Source organism: Numenius arquata, chromosome 17, assembly GCF_964106895.1.
Source record: "Numenius arquata chromosome 17, bNumArq3.hap1.1, whole genome shotgun sequence".
Classification (NCBI taxonomy): Eukaryota; Metazoa; Chordata; class Aves; order Charadriiformes; family Scolopacidae; genus Numenius; species Numenius arquata.
Genome location: NC_133592.1, coordinates 7,369,777 through 7,390,447, shown reverse-complemented (window position 1 = coordinate 7,390,447; position 20,671 = coordinate 7,369,777). Strand labels below are relative to the sequence as shown.

At 49.4% G+C, this 20,671-nt stretch overlaps 2 protein-coding genes across 4 annotated transcripts; one reads left to right on the top strand and one right to left on the bottom strand.

The window, feature by feature from the left end:
- The first annotated feature begins 1,458 nt into the window (after positions 1-1,458).
- Positions 1,459-20,158, top strand: ATP5PD (ATP synthase peripheral stalk subunit d). 3 transcript variants are annotated; one of them, XM_074160131.1, is made up of 6 exons: positions 1,459-1,557; positions 17,350-17,480; positions 18,157-18,253; positions 19,132-19,203; positions 19,539-19,601; positions 19,740-20,012. In XM_074160131.1, the coding sequence occupies exons 2-6, from the start codon at positions 17,359-17,361 to the stop codon at positions 19,869-19,871; spliced, it is 486 nt and encodes a 161-aa protein (XP_074016232.1). In that variant the 5' UTR covers positions 1,459-1,557; positions 17,350-17,358; the 3' UTR covers positions 19,872-20,012. The 3 variants fall into 3 exon arrangements, with proteins under 3 accessions (XP_074016232.1, XP_074016230.1, XP_074016231.1); XM_074160129.1 differs by lacking the exon at positions 1,459-1,557 and adding an exon at positions 16,868-16,909 and having other exon boundaries at positions 19,740-20,158; XM_074160130.1 differs by lacking the exon at positions 1,459-1,557 and adding an exon at positions 16,899-16,962.
- Positions 6,091-16,696, bottom strand: KCTD2 (potassium channel tetramerization domain containing 2). Its single transcript, XM_074160128.1, has 6 exons — positions 16,403-16,696; positions 14,782-14,890; positions 14,070-14,161; positions 13,275-13,370; positions 10,307-10,432; positions 6,091-9,693 (listed from the first exon to the last, which is right to left on the bottom strand). The coding sequence occupies exons 1-6, from the start codon at positions 16,694-16,696 to the stop codon at positions 9,664-9,666; spliced, it is 747 nt and encodes a 248-aa protein (XP_074016229.1). The 3' UTR covers positions 6,091-9,663.
- Positions 20,159-20,671: the final 513 nt, after the last annotated feature.

Genomic DNA, 20,671 nt, shown 5'->3' with positions numbered 1-20,671 from the left:
GAGAAGAGCAGCCCACTTCTCCCCTCCAGCCCAGTAGCAGGGTCCAGTCAGGAGTGTGGCTGTACAGGGGGACACAGAACCTCTGTCCCCAGTGATGGGGCTGGGAAGGGTGTCCAAAGACCGGACGATCCCTGCAGCTTGGGAGCAGAGATAGAAATGGAGAAGAAAGTTTGTTGCTCATGGTACGTTAGGTCTCTGCACCCTGCTGTGTGTTGCAGCAGCGTTCTCCTGCCGCCCCAGCTCAGCCCCGGTGTGTGCTGGACGTGTAGTTTATGAATGTGTAAAACAGGCTGCATGCACAGAAATGAGATGTTTACTGTAAACCAAACTGCTTTTTTTGGGACACTCAGTGTCTGTTGGCGGTGGGAAAGCCAAACACTTCTCCTGGTAAATACCTTTATAAGTGACTTTTTAAGTACCTTTTCATCCTGAGATCTTGGTTTGCTTTGCTGTCGTCTCCCAGGTAGGTTATATTATATCCCAGCTGACTTTTCCAAGGTCACCCAGCAAGTTGACAGCACAGAATACAGATCTAGCTCCAATTAAAGCGTTGGCCCAAGTGGTGCAGCCTGGCCCAACGCTACAGGCTTCTGTCTGTGGGATGTCACTTGTCAGCAGTCACCCACAGCCCTTAAGGGACAGGCAGATGCCTGGGACACAGTGGAGGTGGCTGCATGTCCCCTGCTCTGTGCCTGTCCTTACTGGCACGTTATGGCTCCGGTCCCAAGCTCAGGAGCCTCAGCAGCAGTTTTGGGGCAGACCATGCACCTGGAAACCAAAGTGCAAATGCCTCAGAGCTTGCAAATCACTTTTGAGAAAAACTGGTTGAATTTATTCCAGAGATCCAGATTAGCAAATGGTCTGATATTGCATCTTGCAGAGGAAGTGGAGGTGGTGGGGTTGTTTGTTTCTGGGTTTTGGGGGTTTTTTAAAAGCACAGGAAACTAAGTGACATCTCAGCTGTGGGACTGCAGAGCAGTTTGGGGCAGGGGGCTATTCCAGCTCCAGGTTCGGTCCCACTGTCCACAGCCGGCTCCAGCAGGCTCCTCCCGAGGGCTGTGGGAGCACCCAAATGAAGCTCCTGCTCTGATCCTTCCCTTGAACCCAGACAGATCCAGCAGAAACTGAGCTCTCCAAGCACCCGGAAACAGATTCCTGGCCTGAGACTGAGGCAGGGACAGGATCCGAATAGTCCTGGCAAAACCCTGGGGACCAGCTCTGCCGGTGCTGAGAAAACAGGACTGTTCCAGGGATGGGGCTGGTTTATCGTGGGTTTTCCAAGCAGCTTCCAGAGCATTGCTCCCACATCCTCTCCCTGCAAAGGGCATCAGGGTCCTGCCTGCTCTAATAGGTCTTAATTAGCCTGACCAGCCACATCTGGGCCTCTTCCCACGCCCCCTCCACCCCATTTGTTCCCCAGCTGCATTTAAGCCCGGTTCCTTGCCAAGATCAGTCTTTGATTTGTCTTGCTGCTGTTTTCTGCTTTCCTGGGTTGACTTCGGATCTGCCTGGCTGCTTTGCGCTCGTTAATCACCAGTAATGTGAGTGTAACACCAGGTGAGACATCCCACCTTTGGGTCCAGATTTAATGACTGCTAGTCAGTCAGTGCTGGGGGTAGCACTGCTTGGCGTGGAGGTGGGAAATGGGGGATGAGGAGGCAGCTGGCACCAGAGCGTGCACTGACAGCTCCCATCAGTTCGCAGGAATCCAGCAAGATGTGGCTTGTCCCTGCTCTTTACCCTGGTGGCAATTCTCCGGCTGGTGGGTGATTGCAAGCGGTTTATGTGCAAGCTGGCCCTTGCCCTCCTGATGGCCGTCATCCTCCCTGGTGGCTGGCTGTGACTTTCCTGGAGCCTGTGCTTTGTGCAGTAGGTGGGCAGGTTGGTGCCAAGAAGGGCAGCTCTCTCCAAGGCAACAGGGATGGCTCTGGAGATGAGTCTGAGATTTACACGTGCTTGTGTAAATTCACACTGGAGGTGGCTTTGGAAGCTGCTCTGGCTTGTGCTGTGTGTCACCCTGAGCTGCCACGTTGCCCCTGGGAACGGGCAGAGATGGGGACCGATGCTGACACAGGGCTACCCAAACGGATGGAGGCCTTTGCTAGGAACCCGGGTGGTGTTACTGAGGATGTCTGGAAGCTGCTGGTGTTTTTCTTCCAGCAATTTCCTGCATTTGTGAAGGTGAGGAGAGCGGTGTGTTCCCTGAAAAGCAGGGCTTTTGAAGAAATGGAGTTACCTTGTCATTAGCTGTGTGAAAACTCCAGCCAGTAGACAAGGACGCGTCACAGGGCTGTGTTGCTGGTGCGGGTGAGAGTCTGCTGCAGCCCATCTCTCCCATGGATTGATATCTGGGGACCCTGAGCAGTGGTGACAGTGATTTTTCTATCTAGAAAACCTTATCTTTCAAACTCTGAATTGTGATTCACCTTGGCTTTTATTAATGAGGAATAGGGACTTAGTGGGAGAAGGATCAAGAGAAGTATTTCCCTGCTGGATCCTTGGAGCAAGTGGACATGCTTGGTTGCCCCAAACAATTTTCCTCATTTTTAGCCACTGTCATTTGAATTCATCAAGATCACTGGTGCGTGTTTTCCTGGCCGTGCTGAAGGACCCGCTGTCCAGACTGCCCTGAGCTAAATCACAGGTGGAAGGTGCTGACCTTTCCCAAGGATTTTCTTGGTGACACAGAGACCAGCTGTGCTCTCAGACCACTGAGGGTCTGTTTGAGACCCATGAGACTTGAGAACTCCTTGCACTTCAGTCTGATGATGGACTTGTATCAGACTCCCAGCTGCTAAAGTCTGGAGAACTCCTAGGAGGGATGGAGGCCTCTAATAGGAAATATTGCCAGAAGGTCAAATTCTGATGCCTTTGCTCATCTGTTACACCACAGTCTGAAGGCAATTGTTTAGGGGTTGCAGCTCCTTCTTTACTCTGGTTTGGAGAAACCAATGTGTTTCTCCAGCCCTGGAAGGGAGAGAGGGTACACAGGTGTTATTTTCCGTATGAAAGTTGGGTTAAACCTTCAGTGACTGCCTCAAAACCAGATCTAGGTGGAAGGACAAGGCTGAGGTCTTTGTTTACCAAACAAGTTAGTAAGCTGGGTTGAAAATATCTGCAGGCTTTCTGTCTGCAAATAGATCTGGCTTGATTACTTGGTTCCGGGTGGAGGTGGGTGGGTAAGTGACGAACTGACCTTCGTCTTTACGCGAGAGCCTGGGGCAGAGCAGAAGAGCGTACGTGTTGTGCAAGACGTGATTATGGCTGTGGCCAGACCTCTGCGCTGCCGGGTTTCACCCTCCCAGACGTGTGCGGGGAGGAGAAATGCAGCAGCAATTTTCTGCTGCTTTTTGCTGGAGCCCCAGGCCAAGCAGTCGGATGCTGACAGATGCCTTGATGCTGCTAAACCCCTTCCCTGTCCTTAATGTCAACTGGGGTTTCCTCTTTGTCCACAGACATGAGCGGGCAGGCCAGAAACACAAACGAATTGTGCTCCAGGCAAAGCTGGCAGGGGCCAGCGGAGCTGCCGGCTGGGGTGACTAATGGGAGTTTTGTGGTGCTGTGGCGTGGTGAGCCCCAGCCCCAGGGAGCCAGGTGGCCCCCGACACAGCGTGGTGGCCAGGGTGAGCTCAGCCCTGGCGGGAGCGGGAGCCTTTCCTTCCTAAGGAAAGGGATGTGGGATTGGGCCTTTTATGCCCTTTTCGGTGCAGAAAAGGCCAAAAAAGGGGTTTTAAAGTCGCTCTGCCGCAGCTCAGAGGCGTGCACTACTTATTTGTTTTACTCTGTGGCTATCAGAAAATCTCAGTGATGTTTCATTACTCATCTTCCTCCCAAGCACCTGGCAAAGACACCTGGGGAATTTATTTTCCCCAGTTGCCTCTGGGGGGTAGGAGGGACCAAATCCTGCCATGGCAGGTACTGAGTTCCTTGGGTGTTTTTGTGCTGCTGTCCACCTCCTGCCTTGGTGGTGACAGAGCCCCTTGCCCACAGGAGCTGCTTGTCCTTGGGGAGGTGTCTTCACTGGGCATCCCACATCTTCTCAGGGCAGCAGGGTTTGGAGGCAGCCTGGGATGCTCTGACAAACCCAGCCAAGAGCCAGGACCTTAACCTTCTGCTGAGGCCAGTTCAACTGCAAACCCTCCCACTTTGTCCCTTCTCCTGCTGCAACAGATCGAGAGCAGCCTGGGTTTTGGCAACAGGGAGAGCTGAGCTTTGGGCTGGTAACAGCAGGACCTGCTTATTAAGAGGTGGTGTATAGGGTCCATTTTTATTCTGGGTAAGGTAACACATTTGGTGTTGCTGGCCATCCTGCTCAACCTCTCACCGCTTGGTAATGCTGGGGCATCACCTCTCTTTTCTGCAGCCAGAAGTAAAGAATTGATTTTTTTAGAGGAGTTAAGCGTGTTGCACAGCTGTGGATGGGAAAGCGAGGGATGGTACAAAGGCCTGGTGGCTCCAGCTTGTCACTCAGCGGTTCCTGCGGAAAGCACACTTGTGTCTTTTGCATGCAGATGTGAGAGGAACCGCCTGCTTGGCAGACCTGGAGCTGGTTAAAGGTCCTGCACAAGGGCTTTTCCAGCCTTATGGGACAGTCCTGAAGTGGGAGAGCAGGGAGGTTATGGCTGCGGGCCCGAAATGCCAGCTGTAATTTGAATTTCTGTGGACAAGTCCTACCTTGTGAACATGAAGGAATACGATGGGTGGAACATCAGCAGTGCCAGCCCCACAGTTTCCACCTCTGCCTGAGATGCTGCTGGCACTCGAGCCTGGCTTTGCTTTGGGCAGGTTCTCTGGCAGCCCAGACCTGCAGCCAGGTCTGGCACGGAGATATGGGGAGGTGTCAAGGAAATTTTAAAATTTCTGTCTTAAATGAACCTATGGTACTGCGGTGACTTGGCTCAGCTGTGGTTTCTGCCCATCCCATGGAGGGAGAGTTTCATCTTCTTCCACTGCATTGGTGTTAAATCCTGGTTTGGGGACGTGCCAGCCCCCTCCCTGCTCTGTTGCTTTGGGGTGGTGGATGAAGTGGAGGCGTCGTGCCTGCGGGGCAGCAGCCACTTGTCGTCAAAAGTAAGACTAAATTAATCCAAATTTTCCCATTCTTCACTTAGGTCTTTGTTCCTCCTCCTTTTCCCCCTGTGTTGGGCCTGAATCGCCAATGTTATCCAACTATGAGCATCACCAAAGCTTGACTGTCTGGCTTCCCTCTTTGCTTCCCTGCTGCTTGTCTATCTGTTGGTACCTCAGCGTTTCAAGCATTTCTGAGTTGTGATGCTCTGTAAACAGGAAAGAACCTAAACCTCAGCTAATCCTCTGCTCTCGCTAAAGACACAAACCTGGGGAAGGCTGGCAGCTTTCCGGATGGAGGGAATAGAGCAACTACTTAAAACACGCTCTGGGGCCTCTGGGCTAATGCCACAAGCCCAGGGCAATCTCTTGCCCAGCAGCCAGTTGCAGGCTCAGATCACAAGGGGAAGCTGGCTTTAAGAAACTCCACTTATTTTTCTTGTGTTCATTCTGTTTTTGTCTTGCCGATGGCAAGAACCTTGTGTCTTTGGTCTTGTGGGGGAAGTAGAGAGCTCTTTGCAAGCTCCTGCAGATGTTCAGCGCAGGCCTTTTGTGGTGGAGGAAGGAGCAAAGCTGCCTGGAAGGGTCAGACCATTCTGCTGTGTCTGCTGCTCCGGAGTTGAGTAGGGGTTTAGCAAATGAAAGCTGACAAAAATCCTCTTCCTTTCTTAGCTACTCACATTTAATACTTTTGTTAATGTTCTACTTGCTTGTGGCTGTCAGTGGAAATAGTAAAGATAAATGTAAATGTTTAGATTCTTTTGTATAACAGAAAATCGGGAACATGCTATGTTTAGATTCTTTTGTGTAACAGAAAATTGGAAACATGCTTCAGTTTGCCTTTTTCTCTGATACCAACCTAGGACTCCAAACTCTCTAATTATATTCTGCTTTTGGCAAGTCATTGTTATAAATGGAGCCAGAAACAGGTACCAGATTTTCACGTCTTTCCCCAGAACACAGTATTTGCATGGTAAGGTGGCAGATGGATGCAGAGAAAGCAGCAGGCTGCAGACTTTGTTCAAACTTTTCAAACCCATTTCAGAACCTTTATTGGAAAAACAAACAAACAAAAAAATTAATCACAGCATCTCAACTGTTATTCAAACACATTTAATAAACAAAGATAAACAGTAGCAAAGGGCACTGACACGTGACAAACTGTACAAAACCTCCGGGTTTGCGGGCAAACCCGTGGGGAGGAGCCCACGGCCCAGCTGCGGGGCTGGGGAGCTGCTCCGTCCCACCGCCCTGCAGCGAACCCTGCCCCCTTTGCCTCAGCCCACTCAGTCACCCCTGAGAAAAATCCATTATTTTTTTTATTTTTTTTAAAAATGTGCAGAAACAAAGACACTTTAAGAAGTTATTTCCAGTCTTGCCATAATGGAACAATTTAGGCCACTGGGAAAGTTTAAAAAAAACCAAAGTGTCATACTCTCCATTCCCAGGATTAATGCTATAAAGTGAACTTTCTCAAGAGGCACAAGCGCTCTTGGATACTCAGTAGATCTACCCCTGCTCACCTACCCTACTCACCACAACATGCTACCTTTTTTTTTTTTTTTTTTAGAGTGAATGGGACAAATTTCATCCTAATTCAGCGCTAATTTTGATATAGTTGTGACTGAGTGAAAGGCAATGGAAGGAAAAGCCCTGTCTTGAGCACAGAAGGGATGCAACTGATGCATAATGCTGAGACCAGCCTTGGTCTTAGGGTAGAGGTGACGTAGCACAGTCAGGAAAGGAGAAATCCTCCACTGGGAATGTACCTGCTCTGGAAGGACCGCATGCCTGGTCCTAAATATGGCCCAAGAACTCAAGCGTCCGGTGCCAATGGTTGGTTTTCTACCATAAACTTGTTCTGTTGAACTCAAAAGACCCTGCAATCGAACCCAAAGGGTCTTCAACTCCCCCCCCCAGCATGTTGTGGCTGCAGAGCACTGAGGGGGGGAAAACCAAGATGCAACTTTGATAGTCGTTCTTGTGCACGCGAGTTAAACTGCTGTTCCTCTCAACCGGTGATGGCCATGTTTAGATGCTCGGTGGCTCAGGGGGGAGAGCGATGGCGTAATTCTTGCATCAGGCAATCCTCCGGTGGGCTTCACCACGCATGGCATTTTTGGTGATACAAAAAAGCAACGAGGTATTGTTTTTATCTATTTGAGCTGTACTGGACAGAAAGTCTCCCTTTGCAACTAGTGTTGCTTTGGGCTCCACGGTGTGAACAGCAAGGTGCTCAGCTGGCATCGATGTGACAAAAGCAGCTCGACCAGTTCCTGTTGCCTTTAGTTTCATGGTTCTTGACCAGTTCCCAGAAATTCCCTCCTCTGAGGAAGGAAAAGATGACAGATGAGTGATAAAGGGCTTTTTAGGCTGCTAACTTGCATACATGCGCTTCTGGATTTCTTAGCTGTGAGCACAGACAGACAATGACCGAGGCTACAAGATACCGACAGAGGAGAGATATCTATACACATCACAGTGTTATTTAGGCCCAGCCAAGGCGTACGGTCTAATCACACCAACACCATCTCACCACGTTATAAAGAGGGAAGATGGAGGGAAAAAGAAGAGCTGGGTTCTTCAGCATGATGGCAAGCCAGCTGTGTTTCAACAGCCTGGAACTGACACAATGTGAACTCAAAGACATTTGGCACAGCCCGTTGTTACCAGGATTAAACTAGCACAGATAATTAACCAGTCATTCTTGAGAATGAGGCAAAGCCTCCACCGGAGGAGGTACGTTGGCAAAGCAGGATGGAAGAGGACAGGCAAGAAGGTACAGGTACAGAAGGTACCTGGTATAGGTATAGGTACAGAAGGAGAGAAGAGGCAGAGAGCGCAGCAGTGTCACTCAGTGTCTTTGCTGCACATCTTGTTTGCTGAACTGGTTGTTGGACCATCAGTAATATTCTGCTGCCGCGAGGCCCTGTCAGCAACAAGAGACAAGACGGGAAACCTGCCTAATTCTACCTCAAAACTTCAAGGAGACCACAGGTAGCTGAAGTCCTGCAGAAAGCCCAATTCCTCAGTCCAGATGAGGAATTTTCTGATACCTCATTGAGAAACATCTGCTCTGAGCTTGTCAATGTCTGTGAATTCCAGCATCTCTGAAGCTTTGCATTTAATGTCAGTCTGGGACTTGACTCAAAAAGACCCAAGTGCCTGGACATTTGGGCTACAAAGAACAAAGCCAGGATGAAAGGGGAAAAACATGCAGCAAATTCCTAAGAAATTCCATTTACCGGACTAGGAGGGACATGCCCTTCGTTAGGGATGGCACAGATTAACAGAGGGGAACCAGTGACTGCAGTTTGGCTAAGATCAGAATTCAAGAGAGGCACAAACGAACATTTTGCACATCCATCCAAGGCATTCCAAAAAAAAAAAGAAAAAAAAAAAAGAAAAAAAAAGTCACAGAAGTCGACACATCACTTTGGACAAGAAACATTACAACAGTTTGGCAACTTTTCACCAAACCCCCCCACCCCAACTCCGTGATGCCCCTCTGTAATTTGAGGTGATCTCTTAAAGGTGGGGACGTGAGGGGGCTCCAGATAAATCACTGCATGTAAAGCAGGGGATCTCCTCCGCAAAGGATCTCATGGGTTAAAACAAACCTACCTGCTTGCTACAGTACAAAAGAAATTCTGCCTGAAGCCCTCCCTTGGTGAGAAAGAAGGAGAGAGAGAGCCCACGCTTGCTGGAGACAAACAAGGCAAAGCTGAACTTGGCAGCAACGAGTCCCTAACCTTGTGACTTTGCACCAGGCTAAGATATGGCCGTGGCAGGGTACTGGAGGGGATGATGTCACCACTCTTCTTCAGTAGAGAAGCATGAAAGACAGAACTATCACTCTCTCGCTATTCTGGGTGAACGCAGGTCTCTGTTTATGCATGCAAAGTAACGGGCTTTGGAAAATGCCAGGAGCCCGTAGGTAAGTGTTAACAGCGAGACGCGCGTTAGACGGACACACAACTCCCCTCCCCTTAGTATCTAAACTCAGCTCGTAGGAATTGAACAAGGAACAAATACAAAGCAAGAATGGAAAAGTTTGTGTGGGTTTTTTTACGAGTGGTTGTTTCGTTCCTCCTTTTAAAGCCCTGTTCTTCTGATTTGGGGGGGCTGGCTGATCAGGAGGGGGAGTGTTGCAAGGTCCCTGCGCTTTTCCGGTGGCAGACCTGGGTGCAAGAAATGGCGCAGCTCAAATCCAAATCTTCCCACCTACGCCAGCCTGCAGAAGGTGGGACTGATTACAAGGGCCTGTGGACCTGAGCAACCTTCGCAAAGGCTCCGACTGGGAATCCGGCCCAGCCATTGTTGGAAAAATTCAATACAGCGCTGGCCAAGAAAGTAAAACAAATACTTGTGGAAAGGACTATCCAACTGGAAGAGCCTTTTCCTTCCTTGGTTTCCAGGGTAAAAGGGAAGCCTTTGGTTATGACCAGAATTATTCGCCATTGGCAGGACAGGCTCGGCTTTGCTTTGCATTAGCTTGGTTACTGTACAAGGGCAAGGCTGCACTGCGGAGAGATGCTCTGCCCGGCCAGACTGCCCTCTTGACATCTGGGAGTTTTAACAGAGTGGACACTTGAATTACATCCGGGATCCTCGCTCTTGAAGAATCTGAAAAAGAATAGAGCTGCTATAAATACCTTGGACAAGTTTAGATGCAAAAGTTGATGTTCAGAGTCAACTGAACGGAGTCTTTTGCGGAGAAAGGAAAGATGGACTAACGTGAGAGCAGCTGGCTGGCTTCTATGCTACCATAACAAATGACAGGCTGGTTAAAGCTGAGTGAGCCCCTTCTCTAGAAATCATGCTTAGCTGTCTGCCAGGAGTTAAGAATGTCACTTTTGTTACTATCCTGGGGAAAAAAAAAAAAAAAAAGAAAAAAAGAGTAGACTGAAAGAGGAAAAAACCCTCCTTGTCTCTCACTGCAACATCCCTCACACAAAACATGACCAATCTCAAAGGTCCTTGATGTGCTGTCCCCCTTTTTCAAGTCTCTCTTTTTCCTCCTATTTTTTTGGTCTTAATTTGAAACATACAAAGAGCCATAGCTCTTGGCCTACAGTAAAACATGAAATCTTCCAAGAGGGAAAGATCCTGCATACAGGAGGAAATGGGAAAGCCGGTATACGGAACTGCTACTGCAAATTATGGATCTGCTAGTGTAAGAAGGGCTCTTTCTTTGCAAAGGGGAAATCAAGTCAATACATCTGAGCAGATGCCTTACCTTTGCCTTCTCGCTGGGCTCCTTTACAATGCCGTTGGTAGAATTGTTGAGCTCCCTGGACACCACGCAGAGGAATTCTGCCTGGTCTTCGTTTCCATAATTATAGGAAGATCCAATGCTGATTAGCTGTGCAACAGGAGACAGACAAGGTAACTATCAATAAGTCTTGACTTTTGCTTTATTCCTACGATTGCTTTGTGAGGTACGACTGTCCAGTGAGACCTGTTCTGGACCTGAAGTGTCTCCCTGTGCCCTCCCCTGTCACAGGCTTTCCCGTGTCTGTGTTAAGGGACACAGCCGAGCTCCAGAGCCCTCTAGTGGCACCTGGAATCCAGGAAGAAATTCCAGCCTGAAGCTGTAATGCCTAACACAATAGAACATTTTCCAGTTACTGAGAGCAGAAAAAGGAAAAACACGTCAGATTTTGCAGTATATAATATCCAGCTAATTGAGACACGGGGCAGGCAGCGTAGGCTTCCTGGTCCAGACCACGCTGAACTCGGCTCTCAGCTTGCCTTTTGACTTCAATGTGTCAAAACTGGAAAGGCAATTCTTTACCACAGGCAGCTGTTAGATTAACTAGGGCACATGTGGCAAACCGGCACCATTCTTTACGTAGATGCTGTCAAGATGGAGTTTGATATCTGTATAAATAGGATTATATTCTATTACTGTTGTGATGAGGGGTCTGGACTCGATCCAAGAAATCCCATCTGTCTCATTTATCATTATTACATTAAAAGGACATCCTGGAGTGCAGAGCTAATTTGTCATTTACAACTCAGTTCTGCTTTCCAGATAGTAAATCTAAGTAATCTGAAGAAAGCGATGTGAATCTTAGCAACTGTGTCTATCTAGGAAACTTTAATACGCAGTGTTCACCCTAACTTCTATGTCCTGATGGATTTTAGAAGAGAGCATTCCATATTTACATATGAGACAGATGCAGTCAACAGCCTCCCTGGACAGGTGACATTTATATGGTGACAGTGCAGCTGCAGGATGACCTGGGGGGCTGTCATACTGACTGACCTCCAGTGATGTTTTAAACAGGTTTTGATGTTTGCACTAAGGGCAAAAGATATACACAGGATTAAAAAAATATTTTTTTTCCTTTTGCTTCCCTGCTCCCTATCTTGACTGTTTAAGCTCTTGGATATTTCAATACTGCTCTTTGCTCAACAAACACAAAGTATCTTTTGATAAAGACAGCAGCTTTCCAGACTACTGAACTGTAGGTGGACAGGACAATGGACTTCTATTTAAAATAGCGAATTTCTATTCCATCCCTCATTTAAGCAGGACTGAACGGTACAAGGCAGAGAACCTGAAAGGCCACATGCTTTGAGAACCCAAGCCTGACAGACAGTAAGGCTGCAACAGCATTTACCACTTCTGCCTTTGCTGCAGGTTTCCGAAACAGTCTTTTTGGCGTTATGAAGTGACTGGTTCCCAAGAGTGCATGAAGGGAACTGGCTGCTCTGTTCAGCCACTGGCATCCAGGCTAAGATTTAGCAATAGGCTCTCTTTGCCCCCAGTATGCAGATCTGTTATCATCTTTCCTAACATGTCTCAGCACGCCAAATGGTGTGATTTGGGGGAGGGTAGAAGCTGTGCTGGGTTGCACATCTGGGGAAAGACCTTGGCAACAGGCTGCAGCTACAACGTGCCTCCCAGCAGGGCCCGTTTCAGCATGGAACTTATCCCGTGCTGCACCACCACCACGTTCCTGCTCTGTGACTCAGTCCAGACCATCTCACAGCTGGAGGGAGGCTGTACTGCTCTGTGGGGTCTAGCCCTGACCAAAGCATTGATATCTATCTGTTCTTGCTGCTCTTGGGGGCGATTGAGCTGAATTCGAGTACCAGGGGAGGGTAGGAACAGCTCCTGATGGTGGGAGGGTGCTGGAGTGGGATGTGCAGGAAATTTTCCTGGCGCTTGCAGTGTATGGGAAGGAGGAGGCTGGCAGGGATCTCAGTGGTTTGTACAAAGCGCGACTAGGAAAAAGGAAAGGGTGCAGATTCCTGTGAAGGGCACTGCCTACAGCTTTTTGGTTTTGGGGATGTGTATGTGCATATGTGAAAGGCAACATTTGTTAAGTAAATTTTTGGACAGCACAACCTGGGTGTTGAAGAACTGCGTTTCCATAAAGCAGCTTGTGGCTCCTGGTCACAAGATATCACTACTGGCTCACAGGGGCCAGAGCTTTGGGCTGCCTCTCCACTAGGCAATAGTTTTCAGGCATTACAGAATAGATATACGTGAACAAGGGGTACAAAGTGCCGTTGCTAATCCTGTGCCTCACTTTGTGTCAGCACATTCCCCACAACATCCACTTGTACTGAAGCTGGACTAATTGGGAAGACAGCAGAGCTGTAATCCACAGAGCCTATTCTGCAGTTTCTTAATATAGCATTAACATGCAGGCCAGCTGGTTTCCAGTTCTCCATCCTCCTAAATAAGACAGACCATATTTGATTCCAAACCAAATCTGGAACTAATGCCATATGCAACTTCAGTGACACCATGCCCTGAAACTGGCTGCGCTACAAAGGCATCTGCAGGAAGTGTATTTCTCATGTCACTCGGCCCCTCTTTAGCAAACGCAGGAGTCATGGCTTTGAGCTTCCAGAAAAGTTGTGCTGTAGTTTTTTTTCATGGCTCTATTAATTTTCCTGGCTAAAACTGTTGTACTAGGGCCTGGTGTAAGTGATGAAATGCAGGAGAAGGGGAGAATTGCTCTGGGATTTGACAAGGATACAAGAAGTCCTGAGAGAAAATGAAATCTCTCTTGGCAGTTTGAGTGAATTCTGCCTTTCCCTGCCAGTTATTTTACATAAGTGGGCTGCTGCTCAGCTCAGACTGCTTATTCAGAAGATAATTCAGTGTGAAGTACAATTCCATAGCAAACTCTGCTTATTCTACATGCAGCTTGCAAAGGCATTCTGCCATTTTTGGGTAATGGTACCTGTTCGAATTTCCACCCATCGGACATAGTGGACACCATCTGTGTGAGCTCTTCCTCTTGGCACTGCAGGACTCTGTACACGTGCTTCACAGGTCCCTAAAGCACAGAGAATAAAAAGAAGCATAAGTTTAGTAGCTGTTATACGAGTAACAAGCTAGGAAATTAATAAGCCTCTCCTGCTCTGTTGCCTTGTTATTTGAGGAAGTCTGAGCCCCACAGGCTTTCTGACTTCATCCTTCAGACCATCCAACTGATTCTAAAACAGGTACATACCGTTGTCACGCTTCTCTCCAAAGCCTTCTAGGTGTCTAAGGGCCAGTGAAAGCAAAATTTCTTCGGCTTTCAAAGCCATTTACCGCCTTTTGAAAACATTTCTCTTCTGAAATTGAATCTACTGGGTGTGCTGTTATCAGCTGAGCAGCAATGGGGAAAATTACCACAGAGAGACAGATATAAAGGGAAGAAAATGGTTTAGAGAAGGAAGAGTTTGAACTATTCTCTACACACGATAGCAGTATGTTTTGCTTTATAACTACCTATCTCGGCTTCTGGCCCCTCTTGTTTGCTCATTGTCCTTCCCGGCAGCACTAACAAGATGACCCAGTGTTCCGTGCTTATAAAACCATAATGGATACTCTTTCCTAGCTGTGCCTTGGGTTGACCTAAAAGCATTATTTCCCGTTAAAGGTGACTTAAACCAAAGAACTGCTACTAGAAGTGTCTACAGCCACACGTGTCCCTCTACTGCACTACAGAAATGACCGACTTCGTAACGCAAATGTTGCTGGGCATTACTTGGGAGGTTCTGTTCTCGTTATCCCGTATCCGCTCCTTCACCAGCCGCACAAGGGATGCGATATTGTAAAACTCGGCTTCTTCCAGTACCCCTAGGAAAGGAACCAAAAGTAGAGAGGAATTCTGTTACTGTGTACAGGGTAGAATGAAGATGATTCTGCTACAAGGAGGCAACACCTGCTCCTGCCTCCAAATCTAGCCCAGATGTGAGAAAATCCCCCAACGCTGAATAGGCCGTGCCATCCATCTCATGCTCCCATGCTGGAAGAAAATGACCAACTAGCTGTCACCTGCTTTTGTGACTTACGGGATCTTTAAGAAATATTATTCCCCTTTCCCTGGGATTATCAGAAACCTTGTGGCACAATCTTTATTTTGTTTGCACATCTGTGGGGGGAGAGATGTGCTAACAGATCTTTTGCTCTGCTAACAAAAACCTCTGAGCTAAGCAGAACAGCAATGACTTGTGTTGCAAGCTGCAGGCCTCTGCTTCCAGGAAGATATAGAATCTAATGATTTAATCCCTGCTAATGAGCATCCTTCTGAGAAGCTGATGGTACTAACTAGCAGCACTGCTGGGAAATGCGGCTTCTCACACCCGTACGCATCGCCGTGCCAGGAACCCTCTGCACTCAGGCAAGTTTCCGATGATGGCTTGGGGATACTGCTGTCAAACAGCATTTGAAGTTCTCGCCCTGTAATTTTCTCTCACCTTCTTCTGCAAGCTCCTTGTTTATGATGAGCTTCCCGTGTCGGAGGTAGTTCAGTATTGGACCAAAATAGGTGGGGTCTCTATCGATGAGATACGCCCCCGTCTCATCCTGTTGAGTGAGCAGAGGAATGAATCAGGGATGGTTAAATGGTAACAGGAAAAAAAATAATTTCAGTTTAAAATAATAAATTGAGCAGTTTCTCGTTGAGAACTTGGATTCATTTGCCTGTGAAAGGTGTACTCCACATTTAAACCAACTTTTTTTTTCTCTTCAATATCTGAACTCGGCTACAAATGCTGCAGCTCAGTAACGCTGGCAGATGCTTCAAATGAAGCACTTTGACACACAGAGTTATACACCTGGAGAGAAAAGCAGGGCTTGGCAGTTTTTCTTCGCTGCAAGAATAGAACCCAAAAGCTGGCAGCTGTGTTCTGTCTAAATTTGTTTTCCAGACAAGTTTAACTAGAAAAGTGTGAAGGAAAACTGGATCTCCAGTTCTAGCTCACAGCATATGATGGTTTAAGTATCTCTTTTTTTTTTTTTTTTTCCTCCTTTCTGCTACTGAAAATGCACATCGCGCTGCACCAGCCGTGTCTCGGGCAATACAACCACTGCCACCAAATAACCAACAACTCGCAACCAAAAGCAACTCTTGAGCCAGTTCTGAAGTAAACCTTTCATATCACTCCCTCAAGTCGCTTTAAAGCAATATATGTCTTGCCAATCAGTCTGCTCTAAAGCAATAAAAAACTGTGAAAAGACATTCTAAAATGTCACCTCCTCGACTCGCTGACGCCGGTGACCGCTATTTTGATCACAACCAGGATTTATCTTTTCATTAAACTCTGAAGGGAGTGGCAATTCCCTTCTAATTCCCTCACTGATTCTCAGGCTGAACTACCCACGAAATATGTACAAAACCTTGTGCAGCAAATCCTATAGAAAACCTGCAATTACAAGAATAACTGTTTGCAAAATCCTTACGCTAAACTGCAACGACTTCAAACCCATCTACCCCTGCGAGGAATGTGCACTGTCATCTTTTAGGAGAGCAATATGAAATATATTTTAAAAAAAAACTGTGCAGGGTGTGCAGGGTGAGAAATCATTACAATTCCTGTTTCTAGGCAAGTTTCATTCTAGTTCCCTCTCTGCTATAACCACCCTGGGAAGGCGCTGCTTTGCTCCCCGAGGACAGCCCTGTCACCGCGGGAGGTGGAGGGCACCGGCGGCTGCTGGCCCCGGGCGTTACAGGTACAAGGGGACTCTAAGCCCCGTTCTTCGGGATGCGGCCAAAACTGAGGCCGTGTAATGGGACACGAGGGATGAGGAAACAGCGTGTGTCAGGGCACTGTGTGTCCCCGGGGACGGCGGGAGCGGGGCTGCCGTGGAGATCGGCCCACCCACGCCGCAGGGTCGGGGAGCGCTGGCCCTGGGGACACCAGCAGCTGGGGCTGTCATCCTGCCCGTACAGCAAGTCGGGGCGCTGCCCCCCGGTGACACTGGCTGCCGTGGGGGCTAAAGCGCCTCAAGGAGGGGCGGCCGCCGCCCGGGCTCGGGGCCTCGCCGTTCCCGGGGTTGGGGGGGGAGAGAAGGGACCGGCCCCCGCCGCGGCCTCACCTTGTCGGAGCCGAGCTCGGGCCCGTCCTGGCAGCAGAGGCGGCACAGGAAGGACTTGGGCTCCCGGCAAAGCGTCTGCCGGGTGCTCACGAAGTACGTGCCGCCCACGTTCAGGCGCACCCACTTGGAAGCGGCGGGCGGCCGGGCCGCGCCGGGCGGTGACAGGGCCCCACCGGAGCCCGCCGCCGCTCCGGCCGCGCGGGGGCTGGGAGGCCCCGGCGTTCCCCCGGGGCCCGGGCTGGGCGTGCGGCCCCGCGGCGGCCCCTCCGCCGCCGCCGCCGCCAGCTCGGCCATAGCGGTGCCGCTCAGCGCCCCCGCGCCGCCATCACCGCCCCTGCTCCTCCGCCGCTTCCGGCACGGGACGCACTTCCGGGGCGCCGGAGGCGGTCACCGGGAAGGAAGAGAATGACGCTTTCCGGTGAGGGCTCGCTCTGATTGGGCAGCGGAGCCGGGACTTCCGGCGCTGCTCGCGTCTGCGCCTGGGGACGGCAGTGGCGGTCAGTGAAGGTGAGAGCGGGGCGGCAGGGCCGGGGGCTGGGATCCGGGATTCCCGGAGCCGGGTAGGAGGGAGCAGACCGGGGCGGGCCGGGGTGTTGGGGGGCTGGGGTGGGGGCGTGAGGCCGCGGCGGGGCCGGGCTGGGCTGAAGAGCGGTACCTCCGGTGTCCCCCCCGTCCTCCCCGCCCCGTGTCCCTGTGTACCCCCCCTTCCCGGTGTCTCGCCGTCCCCGGGTCCCGGTATATGTCATGTCGTCGTCCCCTGTACCCACTATGTCCCGGTGTGTTGTCTGTCCCCAACCCCCTCCCTGTCCCGCTGTGTTGTGTCCCCCCTCAACTCCCTGTCTCGGCGTGCCGTCCGTCCCCCCCACCATGTCCCGGTGTGTCGCTCTGGTCCCTGCCTGCCCCCCCCCGCAGCGTCACCCGCCTGGTGTTCTCTCTCCCGGGCGCAGGCTGGGAGCATGGCAGGACGCAGAGCTGCTATCAAGGCCATTGACTGGGCGGCCTTCGCCGAGAGGGTGCCCCCCAACCAGAGGGCCATGTTCAACGCCCTGAAGACCCGCAGCGACGCGCTGTCGGCCCGGTGAGTGTCTGCCCTGCTCCTGCAGGGGTCCCTCAGCTGAGCCCTCAGCCTTTGCGGTACCGGCTTGAGGCAGTGGTGGTAACTGTGGTCCCACAGCAGTGCCCTGAGAAACATTAAGGCAGGTCATCTTCAAGACAGTTGGTGGCTTTTTTAGGCAAATCATCTTTACTTAATCCTCCCCTGAGTAAAATAACAGCTCTAATGTAAGAAAGCAGTTGTGTGAAAGCAGTTTGCTTTGGCACGATCAAAGCATTTTGCACAAATGCTTATTCTGTTCATTGCTGCACAAATTCATGAGTCTCCTCAAATGCTTCAGCTGCTTGATACAAACGTTGTTGGCTTTTACAGCTAATATTGCTGATTGTCTATGGCTCACTATTGTGAAAACTGGCTAATCCTTTCTAACAGGGCTGCACCCAGAGAGTCTATATAGTAGTTTGAAGCGGAGCAGGGCTGCAGGCTGAACTCTTTTTGTCTGTGTAGCGAAGGCTATTTCAAGGGCAGAGAGAGGGATTTGCAGAAATGGTTCATCACTGCTTGTTGATGGACCTGAAGATATTTAAACTAAACTTATCAGGCTCTGGTGACACTCTGGAAAGTAACTGTGGCAGAGAGCGAGCGATAGCATGGGGTTACTTCTAGCACTGGCTGTGACCGCTGTGCTGTGTCTCTTTAGGTTGGCCGCTCTGCCGGAGAAACCCCCGACCATCGACTGGGCTCATTACAAGGCTGCTGTTGCTAAAGCTGGCATGGTGGATGAGTTTCAGAGTAAGGTCAGTATCTTTGCAGGCTGGGTATTGCTTTTCTTGGAGATTTAAATGGGGAATGTCTTTGGTGTGAGAGGAAAACACCAGAAGTGACACAGAAGGTTGGTTTTGGCTGTCAGATTCCCCCAGCTGTACACCCTGCAGGTCAGTGTCACTGACCTCGAGGAGGTCACTTGACTGCCATTGTTCAGGAGGAAACCTGTAGCATTGTACGGCGAGAAAGTTGGTGAAAGAAAACTTGATAAATTATTTTGGCTGCAAAAAATGAATTCTTGGGTAGAGCCTCTCCTGAAACAAACGTTTGAAGTATTTCTCTATCTCCCTGAATGGAAGAAGGTGGTGAGTGTGGCTCTCTGCACGCTGAAATGTGTAAAGCTACCGGGTGCCTGCAGGGGTTGCCCTCCTCTTTATAAGCAGGAATTGAAAAGCATGAGCGAGGGGTTTGCTGAAGGACACGAGGTGTCACCGGCACTATGGAAATTGGCCTCCCCAGGCTGGGAGGACCCACTGACCTCACATGGGTCTGGGAACTTTGTCTTGGGGGAAATCAGTGTGTGATATGATGAGGCTTTAGTATTAGACTTCCTTGCGATGCGGTGCTTTGCTCTTTGCAGAGCTGGGATGAATGTGAGGGGTGTTACGTGTCCTGGTGATGGTGTGCAGTACGGAATAGATTGCTTTAAGCTCATGGTTGAGCAGCGCTGCTTGTGACGGATACAGTCAAGCTCCAGTGATCAGTTCTAGAAAGCTTGTGAACTTGCACAGTTGTGAGTGTGTCCTAGGAAGAAAGGAGGGAATGCTTCTCTGCTGCTTGGGAAAATTACTTTGCTGTGAAGAATTACTTCAATCAAACGGTATAAACAATTTTCTCTTTTGATGTACAGTTCAGTGCACTGAAGGTTCCTGAGCCAAAGGATACACAAACTGCCAAAATTGATGCCCAAGAGGCAGAAGCTGTAAGTGTTTAACCTGTTCCCTAATGCTGGGGTTGTCTCTGACTTCTGTGAGGATGGGGAGGGGGGAGAGAGATGTTCTGTACGTGCATGGGCTGGGCAGCCTGAGCTGGAGCACAGCTCTGGTTGGTCCTCACCCGTCTGTGGCTTTTGGCTAAACAAGAGGATCCCTGCACGTGGAAGGGCTTGGCTATTTGGGATTTGATCAAGATTCTGTCCACTTGTCTAGTGCAATGATGATGAACGTTAATGCCAACGTAAGGCCTGGGGTTGCAGGTTCACTCTAGGTCACTGTCTTTATCGTAAGCGTATTCACCACGTCCTCTGCTTTCCCGCAGGCAAAGAGCACTGCTGAGTACGTGCAGGCTTCCAAGGCTCGTATTGCCCAGTATGAGCAGCAAGTAAGTCTGGACTTTGCTTGGTGAATATTCTTTTTAACCCAGCCGGGCACACACCTTGTTCTTACTTGTGTGTGCTTTGCTCTTTCTTGCTGATGAGCGACTTGTAACGTGTTTGTCTCTGCTCTCCCTCCCTTCAAGCTCCAGAAGCTCAAAAGCATGATTCCCTTCGAACAGATGACATTTGAAGACTTGCACGATGCCTTCCCTGAAACCAAACTGGACAAGGAGAAATATCCGTTCTGGCCCCACAAACCGATTGCTGATCTGTAAACTTGCCTGGAAGCGGTTTGTCTTAATGACTGTCAGACTCTATGATCTTTTAAATAAAGTACTTTCCCTCCTGTCAGTGGCTCAGATCTTAGACACGAGGTTGCAAGGTTTTGAGGCAGGTGGAACAATACACTGATTTGCAAACAACCCACTTTTCCTTGATTTTTGTCTTTTCTACCTCTGAGCTTGTTTTTGTAGGAAGGACCGAGATCCCAGCCAGACCTGTTCATCAGACTGAGTCCTGTTGCATCTTCCGTAATGCAAATAAACCGTCTGTTCCTCTCCGTAACCACGTGGTGCAGGGAATGTCGTTCTGCTGTTGCAGGCAAAGAGTTCCTCAGGAGTTGAGTGTATAAAGCCTTTTGAGATGCTGGAGTGTATTTAGTAGCGAGCTGGGACGCAGTGGGAGATGTCTCTAGTTTTACTGGCAGAGATCTAGGGATGTTTTCTAGTTGTCTGTGATGGTTTAGGTGCAGCTAATTGCAAAAGGAGTCGAAGGACTGTAAATGTGTTGAGAGAACTTTTTTTTTTTTTTTAAATTATTTTTTTTAAACATCCCAAGTATCGCCCCATTAACCCTGGCGATCCTATTGTTATCTCTGTCCTGGGTTTCTGAATGATGCGGATCTCACTGAAACTCACAGAAACAATAGTGCAAACGCTTTAGACTTGGTTGTTTTATTTAATTCTCTGAGGTGGAATTCTTAAATGCCTTTTCCCAGAATCGAATTGCCTCCGTAAGAGAAGGGCCTTACCTCCTGTTTCTGATGGTCATGTTTGTGATAACAATTCCTGATGGA